Source organism: Myxocyprinus asiaticus, chromosome 26, assembly GCF_019703515.2.
Source record: "Myxocyprinus asiaticus isolate MX2 ecotype Aquarium Trade chromosome 26, UBuf_Myxa_2, whole genome shotgun sequence".
In the NCBI taxonomy this organism is placed as follows: domain Eukaryota; kingdom Metazoa; phylum Chordata; class Actinopteri; order Cypriniformes; family Catostomidae; genus Myxocyprinus; species Myxocyprinus asiaticus.
In genome coordinates, this window is record NC_059369.1 from 42,244,925 (window position 1) to 42,266,511 (window position 21,587).

The 21,587-nt window shown below is 36.9% G+C and overlaps 2 protein-coding genes across 3 annotated transcripts in view; both read left to right on the forward strand.

Annotated features, from left to right (window-relative positions):
* LOC127416904 (GATOR complex protein WDR59-like) overlaps positions 1 to 11,782 on the forward strand; it is a 28,449-nt gene extending 16,667 nt beyond the window's left edge. Inside the window, exons 19-27 of one of the 2 annotated variants that reach the window (XM_051656498.1) lie at positions 1,069 to 1,125; positions 3,409 to 3,542; positions 3,722 to 3,803; positions 4,907 to 5,019; positions 5,128 to 5,269; positions 5,440 to 5,518; positions 6,307 to 6,430; positions 6,521 to 6,663; positions 9,829 to 11,782. In XM_051656498.1, coding sequence (XP_051512458.1) covers positions 1,069 to 1,125; positions 3,409 to 3,542; positions 3,722 to 3,803; positions 4,907 to 5,019; positions 5,128 to 5,269; positions 5,440 to 5,518; positions 6,307 to 6,430; positions 6,521 to 6,663; positions 9,829 to 10,064 — 1,110 coding nt within the window. In that variant the 3' untranslated portion in view covers positions 10,065 to 11,782. The remainder of the gene's footprint in view (positions 1 to 1,068; positions 1,126 to 3,408; positions 3,543 to 3,721; positions 3,804 to 4,906; positions 5,020 to 5,127; positions 5,270 to 5,439; positions 5,519 to 6,306; positions 6,431 to 6,520; positions 6,664 to 9,828) is intronic. The other variant, XM_051656499.1, reaches the window with a different exon arrangement.
* Positions 11,783 to 13,279: 1,497 nt separating this feature from the next.
* LOC127416903 (Golgi apparatus protein 1-like) overlaps positions 13,280 to 21,587 on the forward strand; it is a 63,306-nt gene continuing 54,998 nt past the window's right edge. Inside the window, exon 1 of the mRNA XM_051656497.1 lies at positions 13,280 to 13,665. Within this exon, the coding sequence (XP_051512457.1) occupies positions 13,345 to 13,665 (321 nt within the window). The 5' untranslated portion in view covers positions 13,280 to 13,344. The remainder of the gene's footprint in view (positions 13,666 to 21,587) is intronic.

The window sequence follows — 21,587 nt, forward strand, 5'->3', positions numbered from 1 at the left end:
CGTGCTGGTGCAGATCCAGCAAGCAGCAAACCATTTACACGGCCCAGATAGCCTGCTTGGATTGTCACGGACTGACCGTCATGTAACATTCGTAATTCAGAGGAACTGAGTTTTGATCCGGGTTGATAGATGCTTCGGAAGAAGATATTATATGAGAGCTCGACAGAAAGAAAACACTGGATTTTCGTGAGGTTCGTGAACTACATCTGTTTAAACGAGATATCTGCATATTTGCAGTCGGTATATGATATTAGTTTTATTGATTTTTGCCTTTTTATCATTAGACAAGACAGTTGTATGTGACTGGGAACTGTTGAGGAGAGAGAGGAAGAGAATGCTCTCATTGTAAAAAGGCAAACGCTTGTCAGAGAAATGGCGGCGGGGCAATCATTCATTCATTCGAGACAGGATTGGTCAGAAACACTTTTAAGGTGGGGCTAAGCGAAGGGCCAATTTATAGGCGATATATCGGTCGACCACTAGAAATCACATGGAGTATGTTTTCATACATTTTAAATGTTCGATTTCAGACTTAAACTGCAATTCATCTTTTTAATATGTCATGTAAATGCTTAAGTCTGACTGAAATCGTATTAGTCCAATTTTTGTGAAGTCGGGCTTGCAGAACTAAATAATGTGGTGTAGCTCAGCGTCGTTCAGCATGTTTACACGTTAATTGGACCACAATTGACCTCAGCGTTGTGTGCTTGCTACAAAAGCTTTGGATAAAACTGACTGCTTAATGACTAAATGTAAATGACTCATATAAGTTCAGTCATGATGAATTTTTGAATGGCATTTTTACTACTTGAACAACTCAGCAGAGCTCTATTCCTCCCGTAGTTCAATAGCATGTTTTTCCACTTTTCCCTTTTGTTCTGAGTTGTTATTCTTGCTTTTCACAACCCACCCAGCCACCTGCTTGTTCCGCATGTGTTTAAAAGCACAGTGTTTCTCTGTTCATTTTCACTGTTGTTTTCACTGTATTCTCTTAGTCTTTTCTCCTGTTGAGTTTTTGGTGGCATGTCTCCCTCACTCATGGTACTGTGGTGTGTTTTATCCAATCAGAAGCCTCCTCTGTCTGCTCCCCGCCGCTGGTCTGTGCAGACTATTCATGACTGTCCGGTATTGAGCTCCTCACCTCCCTACAACTGATTCTCTCTCACTCTCTCTCTCTCTTCTACTTCCTCTAATGACAAATCCCTTGTTTATTGCTTTCCTTCTGTACATTTGCGGCTCACGTTTAACATATTACAGCTCAACATTTTCTGCTTTGTAATTTACGACTAATTTAGCAGATATTCACAGATCATCAAAATCACCATTGTCTTTTTTTCCCTCTGCATATTTATGAGGTTTGTATTAATAGATATCAGATCTCATAGTCCTGTGAGATTATAATGATGCCTGCCTCCATCAACATTTCAACAAATAAAAAAATAATTGTTAGAATTCAAGCTCTTTTCCTTTAGCGCATTTAACAAAGTAGAACAATATGATTTTTTTTTAATGTATATTAATTGTTCAACCTATAATTAATGATATTAATTAATATTAATTATAAATAATCTTTACAAGTATGTAATATGAAGTTGTGTCCAAAAGTCTGAGACCACATTGAAAGTCTAAGATTTTCTTCATTTTAACCTGGAAATCCATCAAATGTATAATAAAGTTTTGATATTCTTCACAATTTATTATGCATCATTAAAAAATATAATTATACAAATTTAAGCACATTTAAAAAGTAGAGCAATGTGAACATTATTTGAAAATGTAGAATAAAGATGTACAATTCTGCACTATATATGCATTATTTAATAATATAATTATGATTATTTAACCACATTTAACAACTAGAGCAATATGAAATATTTTAAATATATATGTCTATATACATTTTTGAACCCATAATTAAGTCTATTAATTATAATAATAATATTTACATATTATAATCTAATATATTCAGTTGGGTCCAAAAGTCTTGAGACCACATTAAAAATCTGGGATTTTCTTCATTTAAACCAAATTTAAATGAAAAAAGTCTCATTATTTACTCACCCTCATGCCATCCCAGATATGGATGCCTTTCTTTCTTCAGCAGAACACAAATGAAGGTTTTTAGAAGAATATTTCAGCTCTGTAGGTCCTTACAATGCAAGTGAATGGTGACCAAAAATCACGTAAAGGAAACGTAGAAGACTCCAGTGGTTTAATCTATATCTTCCAAATCAATTTAAAGGTGTGGGTGAGAAACAGACCAAAATGTAAGTCCTTTTTACTTAAATCTCAGATTTATACTTTAACTTTTACATCTGAAAGTCACATGTGGTGCCTGTTTAGTTTCACTTACACATCTGAAAGTGAAAGTTAAAGTGGAGATTTAGAGTAAAAAAAGGACTTAAATATTGATCTGTTTCTCACCCACACCCATTAAATCACTTCTGAAGACATGGATTTAAACTCTGGAGTCGTATGGATTACTTCTGTTTCCTTTATGTGATTTTTGGAGCTACAAAATTCTGATCGCCATTCACTTGCATTGTATGGACCTGCAGTGCTGAGATATTCTTCTAAAAATCTTTGTTTGTGTTCTGCTGAAGAAAGACAGTCATACACATCTGGGATGGCATGAGGGTGAGTAAATGATGAAAGGGTTTTCATTTTTGGGTGAACTATCCCTTCAAAATTCTGCATTTCTAGGTCACTAATCAAATGTAAGCAAATTGAACCATGTTAACTCATTTGCACAATAGGTCTGATTTCTTCGCTTTCATTGCAGCACAAAAGGCTCTTTGGAGCATTCTCAAATCATGCTGGATAACATGGATCATCAGGTTTTGATCAAACTTGTGAAGTTCATGTCAGCTCAATTTCATGTTATCATTAAATCATAATGAGGACATACAAATACTAAGAAATTCATGTCAATTAATTCAACTTTTCACTCAAATTGTTATGGTGACAATATAATTATAGTCATGAAAACTCTTGAAATACATTTAAGGTGCTATAATGGATATGACAAGTTGGTGGATTTGGTCTTTGGGAAATAGATCTCTTTAAGCTGCTGCTGCTGCACAATTAAACATACAAAAAATGTTTAGTTAACAAATTACATGTTCAAAGGAATAATCAGATTGCACCATTTAAAAAAAAAAAAATGTAATTACTAAATTAGAAAAGAACGCAAACTAGAACCATTTTCACTAATGGTCTCAGACATTTGGATCCCATTGTAGAATGATATACACTGTGTAATGATGATATTTCAAAGGGGTTTTTGTACATCCCAACCTGTATGTTCACGACAAGTTATTATTTTTTTTTTCAACTCTAAAGTAGGATGAATGCAGTTTTTGATCAACTGGTGATTGATCCTGTTGTTTATAATCTTGTGGGGTTCAGAAATCACGCCGCTGGAAAGGCAAGCGAGAGGGAACAGACTACAGCAACAGACCCATTAAACTGGCTGGCAAAGTCATCATCCAGGAGATCTCGTGTCTGCTTCCTGTGCACAAAGCCCTCGGGGAGACATACGTGTATGTTCTGTTTTCTTTGATAGCAAAGTATTCCAGGTGCCTCCTGTAAGATTACATCTTCCTCATTAGAATCATCTGTCAATAGCACTGGTTGTCAATACTGTGTCGTTCCTTCACTCAAATGTCATCTTGATCTTATTTTCTGTTCACACGTGTCTTTTTCGTTTTTTTCTCCGTAGACTAAATGTTAATGACATACTGGACACGTGTCAGAAGAATGGAGCTGCAGCCTTAGCAGTCGGCCGCAGAGATTTAGCAAAGGTGATTATTGACTCTTTTGTATTTTGGGTTGGTAGAAAACCTGAAAATATCAGGGAGTTTTAAAGTTGTGGTTTACATAACTTGAAAAGTTAAAATAGGGTCATTATGTGCCAACTCAACCAGTGGCTCAAATTCTTTATTTATTTACTTTTACTGGTGGAAAATTTACATAAATGATGATTAAAGCCAAAATAGTAAATACCATGAATCATTATTTACAGAGTTATCCATTATTTTGAAGAGGGGGGTCAAAAATGCAAAAATGTAAATTTTCGCCAATGATTTTGAAGCAAAACTACAGGTCTAAAAAATAACCTTCGAAAGGTGGCAGCACCATTATATTATGTTTACACGGAGATATGTAGGTTTATTACTAATGCTTGTTGCATTATATGCCAATGGTGTGAGTCCAAAAATGGGAAAAAACACTTTTTTGTGTTTTTTTTTTTATTTTATTTTATTTTTTAAGTTGGAGTGCCTGTAACTCAAGAAGTATTAAAGATATATTAATATCCTTTTAGATTCTGGTTCAAAGCAAACTTAACTTTTTGTGTCTTCAGAGTTTAGGCACTTTATGGTGAAATCCCAGAGATTTGGGTGCTCTGAATGTGGCTCCATGTGTAAATTGTTACATTTAAACTCATTTTTATCGATTGAAAACCGAATGTGAGGTCTGAAGTATAAATAATGTTGAAACTAGAAATGTACCTTTATTTCTTCACATAAAAACAATAATGACACATTCTTGTCCCAAAAATACCCCATTATTAACAATATGCAACTGAAATTTGGTTGAATTTATTGGTGGAATAACCTAATACAATTAAACCCAACCTAACCAAACACAGCAGAAGTGACTAATAAACACTTTCCCAACATTGTCCTTCCAAACATTACCCTAATTTGTTTGTAACTTGAAAACATTTGAATAATAGCAACATATTCATGTTGTTAATGACTTTTGTGAACAATTTTTTATTTAGTCAGAATGCATGGCAGCTTTTGAATGACCGTCAGTGACAAAACATGCTTTTTGCATGTGCAAACTAGACCATGCTTATGAGCTTTGACCCCTTGGATTTTCATGAAATGTCCCCTTTAAGGTCTGGGCACTTGCTTCAGCAGCCACTAGTCTTGACCTCAATCCTGACCCTGACCCTGATGCTGGAACTCCATGGGCTAAACATCCTTTTGGGCGACAATTGCTGGAGACATTGTGAGTTGCTGTTTGTAAAGCGCCGACACTAGCATATGTACGTTGCATAGTACTGCATATGACTTTATATGTCTGTCACTCTGTTTGTCCTGTTGCCCTCCTCCGCAGACTGGAGCACTACAGTCAGATGAGTGATGTTCAGAGTCTGGCCATGTTGTGTAGCGTGTTCAGAGGTCACAGCAGTCCTCAGGAATACTTAACTCTATATGGACATCAACAACCACGACCAGCCATCCCCCACTCTCGCTACGTACGTCTGTACACATATTAATAATCATCAGCCGTGGAAGAATTTCATAGGTGTAAAAGACAAAGAAAAACACATTTTCAGTGTACATTTTTAAATATTTACAACTTGATTTAAAAGTGGGGTCACTTGTATATTAACGAGTTTTATGCATCATATTTTCACTCGTTTAGCCAAGCTTCACCTCCAGTTCTGTCACATCTGGATCATGTTCAAGTACCTCAGATTCTGCAACGATTCCTTGGAACATGGGTGAGAGATTTGCAGGTTTATTGGTATAAGGGCGATGCTCACCAAACCTTTCAAGAAACTGTCCTGGTCATATTTGACCCTTAATCAGAAATAAAAAAAATTAGAGAATATTTTGCATGAAAAGCATGAAGCCTTCATTTTGGATCGTTAAGATATTTTTTTGTGATTGTGACATTATTTTGAGGACATACGCTCATTTTACCTCCCAATTCTAATGACTGTAACTTTTACTATTCTCAATGTTTTTTTAATGATGATTTTCAATACCGTAACACTGTAATGCGTTTACTGTATTACAGTATCAAAATGCTGTTGTACAATTATTTTTTTTTTAATTAAAATCAGCAAAAATGAAAGGCAGTACCAAGAAAGTACTACTATGATGTATAAATACAATATAGATATCTTTTTTTTTTCTCACATTGAATTGATGGGGTAAAATAAGCATAACTGTTATGAAAGTAATATGTAAAACATGTAAGAAATCTGAATTTCCCTAAAAACAGGCTTTGTTTTCTATATGCAAAATTGTATTTCTTATTTGTTTATTCTTTAGATTTTTACATCAAATAGAACCAGGACATTTTCTTGACAGGTTTTGTGAGAATCACGCAGAAGTCAACGCTGCGTTGTTTGATCTCTGCACTGCTAGTGACACCAAACTGAACTGCGAACAGGGTTTTCTGACAAATTTCAAATTAATGTGAAAAAAATGAAATGCTTTTCGACATTAAAAATGACCAAAAAAAGAACATCTGTTGTGCATTTACAATTTTACATTCTTTCAGGTGGTCGTGAATCAGAACACGCCCCTCCCTGGAGTGAATCGTTGCCTGATGACTATCGCTATGCAAACCAAATTTACACTGACCCACGAGAGCGAGAAAAAGAGCAACACGACATGAACAAAAGGTGAACATCCTGATCAACAGGTTAACGTTGCATTTCTGATCGCCTTTGATCGGTTAAAGTGGACTTTAATGAGTTACTTCTCATTCACAGGTTACTGGACCCCTCCAATTCTTTCCAGTTCGATGACTTTAAGAAATGTTACGGTGAGATTCTGCACCGTTGGGGTTTAAGGGAGAAGAGGGCAGAGGTGCTTAAATTTGTTTCTTGCCCACCAGAGCCACACAAAGGCATAGGTAAGTTATAGAAATTATGTTGGTTACCACAGAAAGCAATTTAGATAAAAATCGTGTTTACAGTAATGCAAAAACAATGGGAGTCTATAGGACACTCCGGAGTGCTCAAAAGCAGAAATGTGCTAGTTGTATTAAGTTTTAGGTCTTAAAGTAATTTTTCCTTTTAAAATTGTGTTTTAATTGATCTGTGAGGTTGTCTAAATCTTTCTTTTAGCTGGTGGACTACTGTTCTAGGTGGATGAACTTCTGGTTACTAATGTAATTCATGTCAGCCTTTACGTAAACTGTTCCTTTCTGGTATCCTTGCATGTATTGAGATTATTCCATGTCAAATCAACCAAATTTCAGAAACTTCCCCAGCTGACATTGTTTATTTTAATACATTTTCTGAAGACACATTCACACAAATGATGATGATAACCTAAATATTAAATGCAATGGATCGAGGGGCCTGGGCAGCTCAGCGAGTATTGACGCTGATTACCACCCCTGGAGTCGCAAGTTCGAATCCAGGGTGTGCTGAGTGACTCCAGCCAGGTCTCCTAAGCAACCAAATTGGTCCGGTTGCTAGGGAGGGTAGAGTCACATGGGGAAACCTCCTTGTGGTTGCGATTAGTGGTTCTCGCTCTCAATGGGGCATGTGGTAAGTTGTGCGTGGATCGCGGAGAGTAGCATGAGCCTCCACATGCTGTGAGTCTCCGCGGTGTCATGCACAATGAGGCAGCTGGGACTTGTCCTCTGCTATTCGTCCTCCGTAACTGCGCCACCACGAGGACCTACTAAGTAGTGGGAATTGGGCATTCCAAATTGGGAGAAAAGGGGATCAATATTTACAGAGTAATTCATTATTTTTTAGAGGTGGGTAGGGTAAGCAAATTTAAATTTTTGCCCATGAATTTGGAAACAAAACTACAGGTCTAAAAATAACTTTGGCAGCATCATTATTTGATTTTTCCACAGAGATAGGTAGGTCTAATACTAAAATCAGCTGACTTCAGCACCGCTTATTTCATTATAAGCCAATGGTGCAAGTCCAAATGTTGGAAAAAACACTTTTTTGTTGTTGTTGTTTTTCCAAAGTTTGAGTGTCTATAACTGCAGAATTATTAAAGATATCTTAATATCCTGTTGTATTCTGGTTCAGAACAAACTTTCCTTTATGTATCTTTATTTTTAAGGCCCTATGTGATTAAATCCAAGAGATATGGGGCTCTCGATATGGCTAAATTGTCAAATTCTACCCATTTTCTTAAGTATTTACAGCTGCGCCACCTGCTCTGTACTGTTTTTGGGAGTAGCATACACCCCCCTAAAGCGGCAGATACTCTGGGAGTGGTGATTACTGCTTTTGGAATAGTGATGGGTCGTTCATGAAGGATTCGTTCATTTTGAACGAATCTTTTATTTGACTCAGAAGAACTAGTAGTCTCAGAGAGTGATTCGTTCATTTTGTGTTGGCCGCGCATGTGCATTGCGCAACCTCCATTTGTTTGTTACGTGAAAACCGCATAGGCGCTGTACAGGAAACGGAAATGATTAGTTCACCTTTCAACTCTTTTGGTCCGAGTCGTTCGTTCTTTTGTCACATGACAGCCGTATAAGCTATGCATTGCTCACACAGGAAATAGAAATGATTATTTCACCTCTCAGATTCCAGAGGTGAACTAATCATTTCTGTTTCTCATAATTTGTCCTTGGCTGCATTATCAATTTTTCCTTATTGGGACTATAATCAAAGTTTATGTAAGTAGACGTGTTGGGGGGATTTGGCTATTGAAAATGTAACATTTTAATTTAATTCTGCTCAAATGAACGAAGTGACTTGAATAAAGATTTGTTCATTTTGCTGAACGAGACTCAAAGATCCAAGTCAGTAAAATAATCCGATCTTCCCATCACTATTTTGGAAAAGGTCATGAGGCATCAGTGTATTACTCCCTGTTAATTCAGAGTCTGGGGGATGGAGCTTCAACTTCTCTGAAGAGATTATGGGAGAAAGATCTAAACTTGGTATTGGAGGAGGGAGTGTGGGCTAGGATTCTAAATAACATCAAGTCTACATCTAGAGATGCAAGGGTGCGCCTTATGCAATTTAAGATTTTACATCGATTTTATTGGACCCCCTCTAGATTATATAGGGTTGGTCTTAAAGACACACCCACCTGCTGGCGATGCCAATCAGAGGATGGAGACACAACCCATGTCTTTTGGTGGTGTGTTAAGATCCAAGAATTTTAGTTGAAGATTCAGAGTTTTGTGTGTGATGTATTGGGCACTCTGGTTTCATTTTGCCCCAGACTCTGTATCTTAGGTGATGGGGCGGTCATTAATATGGAGAATAAGCACATAAAAAACTGGGTCCTAACTAGCGTTATGATCGGCAGACAGATAATTTTAAAGGGTTGGAAGTTGGCTGGAGTGCCCCATTTCAGGAGTGGTGTTCGGAGATGGGCAGGGTGGAAGCTATTGAAGAGGGGTCATCCAGAAGACTGGGGAATTTAGACTTGTTTGTGGGTAAATGGGGCAAATATCTGGCTTTTTTGGAGGGCTTTTGGGGAGGGACAGTGGAGAGATAGGTGTAGTGGATGTGTGTGATTATATATATATATATATATATATTTTTTTTTTTTTTTTTTTTGTGTCTATAATTATGTGACCACTGGGGTGTTGTTGGGGGTCAGGCTAGGGTTGGGGGTTGGGGTGAGTGGATAGGGGGGGTGTTGATTCTGTTTGTACATATTTTGCTTTTCTTAGTTTAATAGATGAAAAAATTTTAATCACAGGAAGTCTACCCATATTCAGTGGTCAAAAAACAAATATTGGTCACATGGTATGAAGCTTTTTTTTTTTTTTTTGTCCAACAAAACAAACATCTGAATTACACAATGTAGAAACTAGATTAAAATAAGCTTTATTTATTCACATAACAACAATAATGTTAACGTCTCCATTTTTGAGAGTCCAAAATACACTATTATGAAGAATAATTGACCCATATTGCTCTTCAATGCAATGCCTGTATATAGATTTGAATTTCGGATATTTACATTTACAAGATCCAGTGGTCAATGTTAAAAACGTTTAACACTATTGAATTGTCTTCTGTCATATCTATGAGTCTGCACTGGCTTTCTCACTCTGTCATTTCTTTACTCTCTTTTGCAGAGTTTGGCGTTTATTGCTGTCACTGTCGCAGTCAGGCACGAGGCACCCAGTGTGCCGTCTGCAAACGCTTCACCTTTCAGTGCGCCATCTGTCATGTGGTCGTCCGCGGCTCATCTAACTTCTGCTTGAGCTGTGGCCACGGCGGGCACACCAGTCACATGATGGACTGGTTCCGCTCTCAAGAGGTCTGTCCAACCGGCTGTGGGTGCCACTGCCTCTTGCAAAGCACCTTTTGAAATTTACAAAAAGGAATGTTCTAGGTTCAATACAAGTTAAGCTCAGTCGACAGCACTTGTAGCATAATGTCGATTACCACAAAAAAATATTTTGACTTGTCCCTCGTTTATTTTAAAAAAAGGCCGATAGGATGAGGCATTTACAATGGAAGTGAATGGGGCCCGTCTTTAAAGTTAAAATGCAATGATGTTAGTGTGATAAAATCTTTGCACTACATGGTTTTCATGTGATAAAATCGATTGCAGAGTTTACTAGTGTTACATTCTAATTACAACAAAGTAATATTGCATATAACTTTACATAGAAAAGGTTAGTAAGTGATATTATCACACTAAAATCATGTTAACACGTATAATGTTTGTGTGTTCTGGCTATACGTGTCAAAAATTGTGTATTTTAACATTTATGGAGTGGCCCCATTCACTTCCATTGTAAGTGCCTCACTGCAACTGTGATTTTTGCTTTTTTAAATAAAAATGGACGAGTTGAAATTATTTTTTGTGGTAATCAACTTTTTTTCTGGTATGCCACAAATGCTGTTGGTTATTAAACCTGGAACATTCCTTTAAAGGAATAATACACCCAAAAATGCACATTTTGTCTTTTGTAATTGCATTATTACCCTCATATCATTTCCAAACCCATATGCTGTTAATTTTGAAAATTCTTCTCCCAGCTATTTTCTATATAAAGACAATTATAACCACGGCTGTCAAGTCCTAAAAAGGACCTAAAAACACCATAGAAGCACCTTAAAAGAAGTCTATGTGATTTGTGTGCTATATTCCAAGTCTTCTGAAGCCATTCAATAGCTTGGTGTGAGGAACAGAAAGAAAATTAAAACATTATCTTAAAACAAATCATGAGATTTGAGAGCTTCGGTGGATTTTCACTGAATAACGACTCAAATTTTGGTCTGTTCCTCACACAAAACTGCATGAAGAAGTGGATTTGGGATGACATTGAGGTGAGTAAATAATGACAAAATTCTCACTTTTGGGTGAACCATTCCTTTAAGGAAGCAAAGCCTGATCTCATTAGGATATGTCTCAAAGCTCTTTGTACTGTAGCAATTCCTCGGTGTAAAGACGTTGAGGAAAACAGATTATCCCTGCATCAAATGGGATGGACTAACAGCAACTGACTGTTCGTTCAAGTGTAGAATAACGTTTAAGTAGGAACCGCAAACATCAACCTTATAATAGGTCAAACCAACCTTGTTAATGAGTAAACAGTGCTGTTTTTTGCACTTTTATACTGTTGAATTGAGTAGATTAAATATTTGCTCTACAATGTGCCAGGAAATTTCATCTGTGAAACATAAAAGGGAAAAGAATGTTAGTGGCTGATTTTTATGTTTCTAAAACATTTTTTTTTTTTTCTTCAGATCATTTTTCATTTGAAAAGAATATTTAAAAAGTTGTGTTTTGTCCTGCAGAGGAGAAATGTCTTATGCTTTGAAGGATGTACCAGCATGTACAGAAAGTGTGCCATAAGAATATAAATACATTTGACAATACCAGGATCAATACTTGATATGCCACTTGATTAGTTGTAGTAATGCTGCAGGAAATATCTTTTAAATTCTCTATCGAATGTCTTCATAAAAGTGTAAATCAAACATGTAAACTGCCTTTACTACCTCATAAATCAATGGGTATAATTCATATTGTTTTTTAAGCTAGGAATAACAAATAAACCTACTAAGAAAGTAAAAGACTGGTTTGCCTTGATTACCTATGTAGTTTCTACTAGTCAGTGCCGTGTGTGGCCGACAGTTAAAGCAGTTTGAACTCTGTGGTCCCATCTTTTATTATATATATATATATATATGTATACATACATACAATTCAGCGTCCTATTGCGATTTAAAAAAGCTTCCACAGCAATACTGAACATTCCCGGGAGTGCAAAGCTTTCAAATAATTTTCCAAAATCTAGTTCATCATTCAATTTGAATGTTTCTGACACTGACATGATGTTGAAGCCATTTGTAGCAATTAAACCCCTTGAAAACATTTACATGAATGTTTGGTATGCAAACTCAAAGCCGGATTATTGACATTCCTCCTGCACTGGGAGGGGAAGACACCACATGAATTTTCTTAAGAAACCACAATGCAAATATTTTAAAATGTACATACAGGATACATTTAACAGACAAAAGCACATCAGCTACAATAGATATGCACAATAAATACAGTATATTACAGTATCAGTGATATATTACTTTATTAAAGTTTAAATGCATACATAACATGTGAAGGAGCCCAGATAAAGAGGCATTCCTGTTGATAAAATTGATGATAAAGTTTTTACAGCCTAATAATAGTATTTTCCAACATGAACTGGTATGCAACTGTGAAAAATTTACTGTGGGCCGCTGATATTAAAATAGGGAACATACAAACTTGTATTTTCACCCTAAAAAAACAAACAAAAAATATATATCTATTTCAGATAAAATATGATATAATATTTGAAATTTAAGGTTGTGTTTTATTTATATATATATATATATATAAAATAAAGTTTTTTAAATTATTTTTATATTATAATTATATAATAATAATAATAATAAATAAACTAATTTTATTTATTAATATAGTATACATTATATATAATATTTTAGGCATATATATATATATATATATATATATATATATATATATATATATAATATTTTAGGTCTAAGGTTGTTAATGCATTATAATTAGTTTATTTATTATTTTGATTATTATTATTATTATTATAATTATAATATAAAAATCATTAAAAAAAACATTTAAAAAAATGTATAATAAAATAATACAAAATAATAGAGAAGAAATCTGATACACAACGTAGAATAGAATATCATGTTACACATGATTCCAGTAGAAAATTTAAATCTCTGGATTTAAGAGTCTACTCCGAAGTGAGTACAGTCTACCGCGAAACTATTGATTCTATTATGGCGAGGGCTTACTAATGAATATTAATTTAGTCCTGCAGACGTTGCTTGGTAACCTTCCTGCGTGCCCAATTACTTATCTAATTAATATTCATGAGCCATGCCTTCCTCATAGTAGGATTCATACATTGAACAGCCGTTGAGCGCATATTTATCAATGTCATACTTTAAGCCAATCAAATAAGCCTACTGTGCTAACGTCACATCGCGTTATTAATATTCATGAGCCATGCCTTCTTCATACTAGGATTGTGTTCTCCAGCCGGTCAGCACTGTGTCTTCAGCAGTGGGTAGAGCAGAGCACTATTCAGCTGTTGTGGCCGAAGATGGCGTCGTGTAGACGTGTTCAGCTGCTGCTCCTCATGTCGCTCTGTCTTCTCTCCGTATTCGCTCTTAAACCTCCTCAAGGTTTCGGGAATGTGCATCCTCCGGCCGTCGCCATGCACCAGCAGCTGAGAGCCGCGGCACCGATTCCCGGGAATAACGCCGCCGTTGCTGCCGGGTCCTCCGGCTCACAGTCCAGGAGATCCACCGGCTGGAAGCTGGCAGAAGAACAGGCCTGCCGGGACGACGTGACCCGGCTCTGTCCCAAGCACACCTGGACTAATAACCTGTCCGTGCTGGAATGCCTTCAGGACAAGAAGGAGGTGAGAAAGGAGTCCTGCTTTATTATTACTATGAACCTGAAGTGAATCTCAGGGTGAGGAGCATCAATAGGGTACTTTTATCCCCTGTCCTGCCATTATCATTATGAGTAACACACTGAAGTAGATAAGATGAAGTAATAAATCTGAGCTCATTTCAGTTGATACATTGGTAACACTACAGTAATAGTTTTTTTAACATTAGTAAATGCAGTATCATGAACAAACAATGAACAATCCTTTTTTTTTTTTTTTTTTTTTTACAGAATTTATTAACATATATTTTTGTTTATTGTTAATGTTAGTTCATAATGCATTAGCTAATGTTAATGCATTTAACTTTTAATGTTACAAATGTATTAGTATGTAGAAATAAACATTAACCAAGATTAAGTGCTATAAAAGTATTGTTTATTGTCAGTTCTTGTTAACTAATGCTGTTTACAAATATTAATGAATACAACCTCATTGTAAAATTTTGCTGATAAATTTTAAGCTTTGATTGAAAGTTGATACATTAGTATATTAATGAATACATTGTTGTATTGATGCATTATACACTCAAAAAATATTTTAGCATATTTTTAAGATTTACGCATTTCAGTTTCATTAAAAAAAATTCCATCAAATTGAATTGTGTAATTTTCAACGGAATTAAATTAATTTACTTTTTTTTTTTTTTTGTACATTTTATTTAGTTAATTTGATGTATTTTTTATGTATTTTTTTAAATGATATTTAAATGCATAAATCTTAAAATTATTTTTTGAGTGTACTTTTGGTGCATTGATATATTGTTCAGTTACTATGTTTCGATTTACCTGTTCATATCATAGCTGTCATTAATTACAAGCGTATGACTGTTGACCATAACATCCGTATTGAAATGAATATGCAAATGTTATGTATTCATATTCTTATGTTCTTATTTTTCTCAGGATTTTATACTTTAGTAAAAGGATAGTTCACCCACAAATAGGAATTCTGTTATCTTCCCATCATTTTAAACTGTATGTTTAAAGTTTTCAACGAAAGCATACAGTGATCAAGGGCTGTCAAGCTCCAAAAAGGACAAAAAAGCACCATAAAAGTAGTCCATAGGCTTGTGCGCTATATTTACAAAGTCTTCTGAAGCCATACAACAAATTTAACTCAAATTTAAGTCTTTATTTGCTGAAAATCTTCCCCTCCATCGTAGCTCTCAGAACTCATTTCCGCATATTCAAGCTTGTTGGTCACTATGTGCTTTTGTTGTATTGAAATCATCCTTCAAAATGTCTCCTTTTGTGTTTTATGGAAGACAAAAAGTCATACGTGTTTGAAATGACTTGAGGATGACATAATTTTCCTTTTTGGGGAAAAAAAATCCCTTTAATGGTGCATTAGTAAACGTAGACATTTAGTGAGGATTGAACTAATTTAAAAGCAGGCTTAACATTTTTGTCGACTAGATTTGTCTTTGTAGTTTGCTGTGCTGTTTGAAATAGTGACCTAGATGTGTGAAAGAGGAAATAACAACAGCAAAACTTTGGCTTTGTCACAACTGAAATCCAGTGATGGTGTTTGTTCATTTGTTGAATAAAATTTGATCGTATAATTGGAATCTCTGGTTCTCACAATAAAGAACTAAAAGCATATATTCTGTTGGACAATCTTACTAGTGCCCTCTCTCGGGCTGTAGTGAAAGTGAGATGTTTCCTGAATTGTGTTTGATGAAACACAAGCTCTCTTAGTGTTTGTGCAGCTTTCTTGTTTAAACATTTTACCTGGCAACCCTGCGGCACATCCTTTGTCAAATTTTCAAGATATTGATGAAACAGCTGCAAAAGCTGAGACAAATGGTTTTTGTAAGATGATTGAGGTTTAAAGGAATGTTCTGTGTTCAATACATGTTAAGATCCTTCGATAGTATCTGTGGCATGCAATTGATTAGCCAAGATTTTTTTTTTTTCACAATGGAAATCTACCTGCTCTCATAGATGCGTGTTGCAGTACCTGCATTTTCACAAAATGATGTTTGCATGGTTTGTTGTATGTATCACTGCAGTTTGATGATGAAATGAACACTAGAGGTGCTACAACAGTTATTCCCTTTTGCATGAACGGCAGATCATCAGTTCATAAACACGTACTTTTCGCCCTGTTCCTCACACAACGCTATGTTTTACTTTTACTATAGCGCATGACTTGTCAGGCTATGCATTTTAATGTTTGCATTACATAACCAACTACATTTGTAAGCTTGTTCATATGCAATCAAATTTCACTTGCAGTGCAAAGTTACGAGTCCTGAAGAGCATGCATCTCAACACGTGAACCAAAAGTGTCACAGAAACATGACAAAATAGCCTGGTTGCTTCAGCAATTAGTTTTTGTGTGTGTGTGTGTGTGTGTGTGTGTGTGGATTTTTCCCCTTTTTCACCCAATTTGGACCCAATGCGCTTTTAAGTCCTCGTGGGCACGTAGTGATTCGCCTCAATCCGGGTGGCGGAGGATGAATCCTAGTTGCCTCCGCGTCTGAGACCGTCAACCCGCGCATCTTATCACGTGGCTTGCACGTTACCACGGAGATATAGCGCATGTGGAGGCTTCACACCATCCACCGCGGCATCCACGCTCAACTCACCACGCACCCCACCGAGAACGAACCACATTATAGTGACCACGAGGAGGTTACCCCATGTGCCTCTACCCTCCCTAGCAACCGGGACAATTTGGTTGCTTAGGAGACCTGGTTGGAGTCACTCAGCACGCCCTGGGATTCGAACTAGCGAACTCCAGGGGTGGTAGCCAGCGTCTTTTACCACTGAGCTACTCGGGCCCCTATGTTTTTCATCTCATGTACATTTGCTTTTTCTGAGACTATAGTTAGGTTTAGGGTAGGGAGGTTGGTTTTGTTGATTGAAAACTTGATAGAGCATTAACCTTAAATATCTTCATTTTATTAGCCTCAATGCAGTTGGATGTGCACTGTTCATTTTTGTTTAATCATTCATCATTGCCTCTTAAAATTGTGAAATTGTGGGTGGCAGGTTAATTTCTTGCTTGCGTATGTTTTCGATTGTGTTTTTTCGTTTTTACCATATTTTCCTTAACAGAAAAGCGGCATTTGCAAGCAGTTCTTTCACATTTTCAGAAATCAGAGTTTATGAATTTTTTAAACTATTTTATAAATATATATTTGAAGTCAAAGAATAATCTCTAATATTCTGTGTGGGCCTGGGTCTAATTTGGGTGGGCCCAGACCTACTCTGGCCCATCCTTGGCTATGCCACTGCATCTTTCTAATATGTAATTTGGTGTTTGTCACGGTTAAATAAGAATTGTATGGTAATGTATTAAATGTAAAAAAAAAATGAGAGGTCATGAGGCCGCCATTGATCTTTATATGAGTTAAATAATCATACTGATTGTGTAATCGTGGTGGCAACTTTTGCACAGGCAAGCACCAGGCACAAATTTCTCAGAAAATGCAATCTGCAACCTAGTTGAAATCCATTTTTTGGAACCCATAGTGCTAATCTCTGACTTCTTGTAAAAACGTAGACCCAGTACAAGCACCCATGTCATCAGTACTCCACGCATGTGGCATACACAACAGAGAGAAGATACTAATTATGCTAGCATGAATCAAACATCAAGACAAGTTGCAAACTCGGCTTGTAGTCACTTCCTCCTCCCCGGCATGCCAAGTTTATTGGCCTGCGAATGGTTGCTTCAGCAGTCTGGACTGAGGCTTTAATTATTGGGATAATTGCTTTGCAGAAGCACCGTCACAGCTGTGGTCTTCTGAAGAAGGTAAATGATGTCCATAAATCTCTTTCTCGCATCTCCCCGAGGTCAGACCCTCTGGGTCGGTCTTTTTGAATGAACCTTGTCAAACGCTGTAACGTGGTCGTGGCACAACTGTAACACGTCTGCCTCAATTTAATTTGCATTTTTAGCAGGTTCCTCTGCTGGTGGGCCACCTCGGTGAGTTTGGCGTAAACAAAGCAGCTAGCGTGACTGATGTGAAACTCTCCCATGGGATCCAGGGCTGATAGGGGTGACCCAGATCAAGTAAATAAAAGAGCTTGGCTCTTAGTCAAACATTTGTTTGATATGGAACAATCGAATGCGAGAGGCAGCTAGGATAATGTGTTTTTGCGGTTTATCAAGCAACTTTATGATGAATAATCTACACTGTTTGTTGATGATTATGTGTGACTGTCATTTTAACAGCCAGATTGTAAAGCTGTTTGTCTGGAGATTTGCCACGCTAATGAATCTAAAATGAAGTTGAATGAACCTGTTCAATGACCCGCTGTGGGAGTGACCACATGTCTTGCGGCGTTGACAGCTCTTTAAGTTACCAAAGAGTGATGCATGGTCTTGAGGTGGCCAGTGATGTTGACGAACACTATAGCTGTGTTCCAAAACCTAGTGTGTTGCCTACATAGGAAGTTGCATCCTTACTCAAAAGGAACCTAAAATTGACTGATTTGGAACACACTACGCAGACAGCAACTTCGCGTGACACTAATAGTGCTCCTCATGTGAGGCGCATAAGAGACGCAAGTCAACCAACATAGTCTCGTGACAACTCATTGTAATTTGTATGAGATTGAGAAATCATAAGATATCTCGGCTCATATAAAAATTTCCGACATTTAACCAATCAACTCAATTTCAACTCTATTCTAAACAGGCATCAAATTTAAGCTAGCCTCCTATTCAACAATTTATTTGAGAAAGGAAATGTCTGTGAACAAATCTGGTTACTCGTTCCATATTTTGCGATACAAATGACTGATGTATGTCAGCAACCTGTAATACGCTTTCCTCGTCTCATTTCTAACCGTAATGTTTTCTTCCGTGGTACACAAGTTATTTTCCTATTGAAATCATGGTTAGGTTTTGGGTTTGGATAAGGCTTAGAGTGTTTGGTTAGGTTTAACTGAGGAGTTAAACTAAAAACATTGTTCGCTGATTGATTGATTTATTTATTTTTTATTTTTTTTCTCAATGGGAGTAAAAGTCGTATATTATTTGTATGAGCCAACTCATAGGATTCCACCATCTCATACTATTATTATGTCTTGTCATGAGACCAGGTGGGAGTCAACTCGCAATTGATTTCAATAGCGTTTGACATTGGCATGTTAATAAGCTAATGATGCAATGTTTTAAATACCAAAATAATACATGGCACTCGTTAGTATTCGGTAAAATAGTCCATTTTAATTTGATTGAACTTTTTTATTGACATTTCTTGGTATTGAATGAAATGTTTTTATAGTTGGAATAGTCTCAATAAATTCTTAAGTTGCCTTATGCGTTACAGCAATGTTGCCTAAAAATTTGGCTAAAATGAGGTATCCTTTCTCAGGTTACGTCCACAACGATATGTGTTTAGTTGAAAACACCATTTTCCCTTACCTACCATTGTTGTTTTCCAAAGAAACAGAGTGGGTTTTCGCAGGAAGAAAACGCTGTTCTTGTGTGGATTAGAGTAATAGTGAAATGAATGCGTTTTCAAACAAAAATGTATTAGTAAGGCCATGGCCACACTGATACGTTTTAGGCTGAAAACTCGGGCCATGTCCACAGTCATACGTATTAGTTTGAAAACATTTATGCCTCACATCCATGCTAGAATGGAGCTTTCTTCCACTGAAAAAAAGAGCATTTCAAAAACACTATCGCTTATGGACAATAGAGGCATTAGGAAACCCAAAAATGAGTTTTGGTGTCGATGGATTAGTGTTGATGTGGCCTCAGTTTTCCACTTCCTAACATTTTTTTATTTTTTTTATTTTTTTTTTTTTTTATGTCCCCTTTTCTCCCAATTTGGAATGCCCAATTCCCACTAGTTAGTAGGTCCTCGTGGTGGCCCAGTTACCTCAATCTGGGTGGTGGAGGACAAGTCTCAGTTGCCTCGGCTTCTGAGACCGTCAGTCCACACATCTTATCACGTGGCTCGTTGTGCACGACACTGTAGAGACTAATCTCTGCGATCCACGCACATCTTACCACGCCCCCCATTAAGAGCGAGAACCACTAATTGCGATCACGAGGAGGTTACCCCATGTGACTCTACCCTCCCTAGCAACCGGGCCAATTTGGTTGCTTAGGAGACCTGGCTGGAGTCACTCAGCACACCCTGGATTCGAACTTGCGACTCCAGGGGTGGTAGTCAGCCTCAATACTCGCTGAGCTGCCCAGCCCCCCCCCCCTCTCAACATTGTATACAGTATACAGTACTCAAAAGCATTGTCAAAACTCTTTGTTTTCGGTGGATGAAATTGCTGTTCTAGTGTGGATGAGACACGCATGCTAAGCAAAATCAATGTGTTTTTTTTTAAGCGAAAATTAATTAGTGTTGACGTGGCCTCAGCAGACAGAATGAGTATGCTTTTGGAACAGCTCACTAGGTTTTGGTACATTGATAATGATTGCCTCATTCTCTTCTGAGAGCACATTTTTATTTCAATGAGAATGGAAAAATCCATGCGTGTATATGTTTGGATTTAAATTCAACTGAAATGATTAACAGAAAACCTGCTGTAATTGGTAAAGAGTTAATTGCTTTTATTTTGACTAATGGTGCAGAATTCCTCTCCTAACAAAGGCAGGCTGCTGACAGCTATTGTCAGTTTTTGCCTGTCAGTCACTATCAAATATATTTCTGTCTCAAAACAAGCCTGCAAGACAGCAGTTATGTGGTTGGTCTTCTTCAGCCAATTTTTGTTGTAGTTAGTGACCTCAGTCGACCTCATACCTGATGTTTGGGCAAGTTTTGTTACTTTTTTGATGACAGTGGAAAACTCATAAAATAGCTAGCCAGTTTTTGTCCCTGCTGACACTTGCTTTAGTGAGGACAAAGCAGAGGTTATAACAGTTCAATACAATAGCTTTAATCTTTTTAATACACCTAATTAGATTAAACGAAATGAGGGGAGGTTTATTTGCTTAAAAAGAGTCATGAGAATGTAATTCTTTGAGTCAGAATAGCTTAATAAAGTATTACTTTGCATTGCTTAGTCTGGCACAGTAATTATTAATCATTGAGGTTTTACATTCAGTTAACAGAGTTGTCAAACCAAAAATAAACATGCTGCATCTGTCTTGTTTTTTTTGTCACATAAATGATTTTGCACGAAGAGCAGTGATGTGCACCTCCTTAGTTCAGGAACAGGTGTAAAGCTTGTAGTGCAGTAAATTATTTACAGTTATTTTCTTTGCCTCCTTAGAATATTCATAAACATTCAACAGCTATTGTTTTAAGGCATATTGTATGATGGACAGTGACCGAGCCTTTGTTTGTTCTTTTTATTTTGTGATGTAAATCATGAAAGTAAAATGAAACACAGTGTGCCGGTGTTTCTGACTCATAATAAAGAACCCAGTAGAATTGCCGTTATCTCCAGGTCACAGCTTTCACTGCACATACGGATGGATGTTGTATTTTCTGTAATTCCTCTCAGTGCATCTCAGTCACTGCTACAGAGGCAATCGGGCGCTGGCAGCCTGTTAAGTGGTTGTGCATCAACAAATACTGTTAAACAAAAGCGACCGAATAGCAACATTCTAAAAATCACCAGAACGCTCTGGCAAACATACTAATACGCAAAAAACACTCAGAGCGGCCTAGAGACAGCATAGCAACACACTAAAAATCATCCAGAACGCCCTAGCGTTCACATAGCAACATGGTAACAAACAACCCAGAGCGCTCTAGCGTACAAATTGCAACATGCTAAAAAAAGCATATCGCCCTAGCGACCTTATCGCAACACGCTCGCAAACAATCCAGAGTGCCCTAGCAAACATAGTAACATGCAAAAGACACTCAGAACGGCCTAGAGACCGCATAGCAACACTCTAAAAACCATCCAGAATGCCCTAGCAACCAAATAGCAACACGCTCGCAAACAATCCAGAGT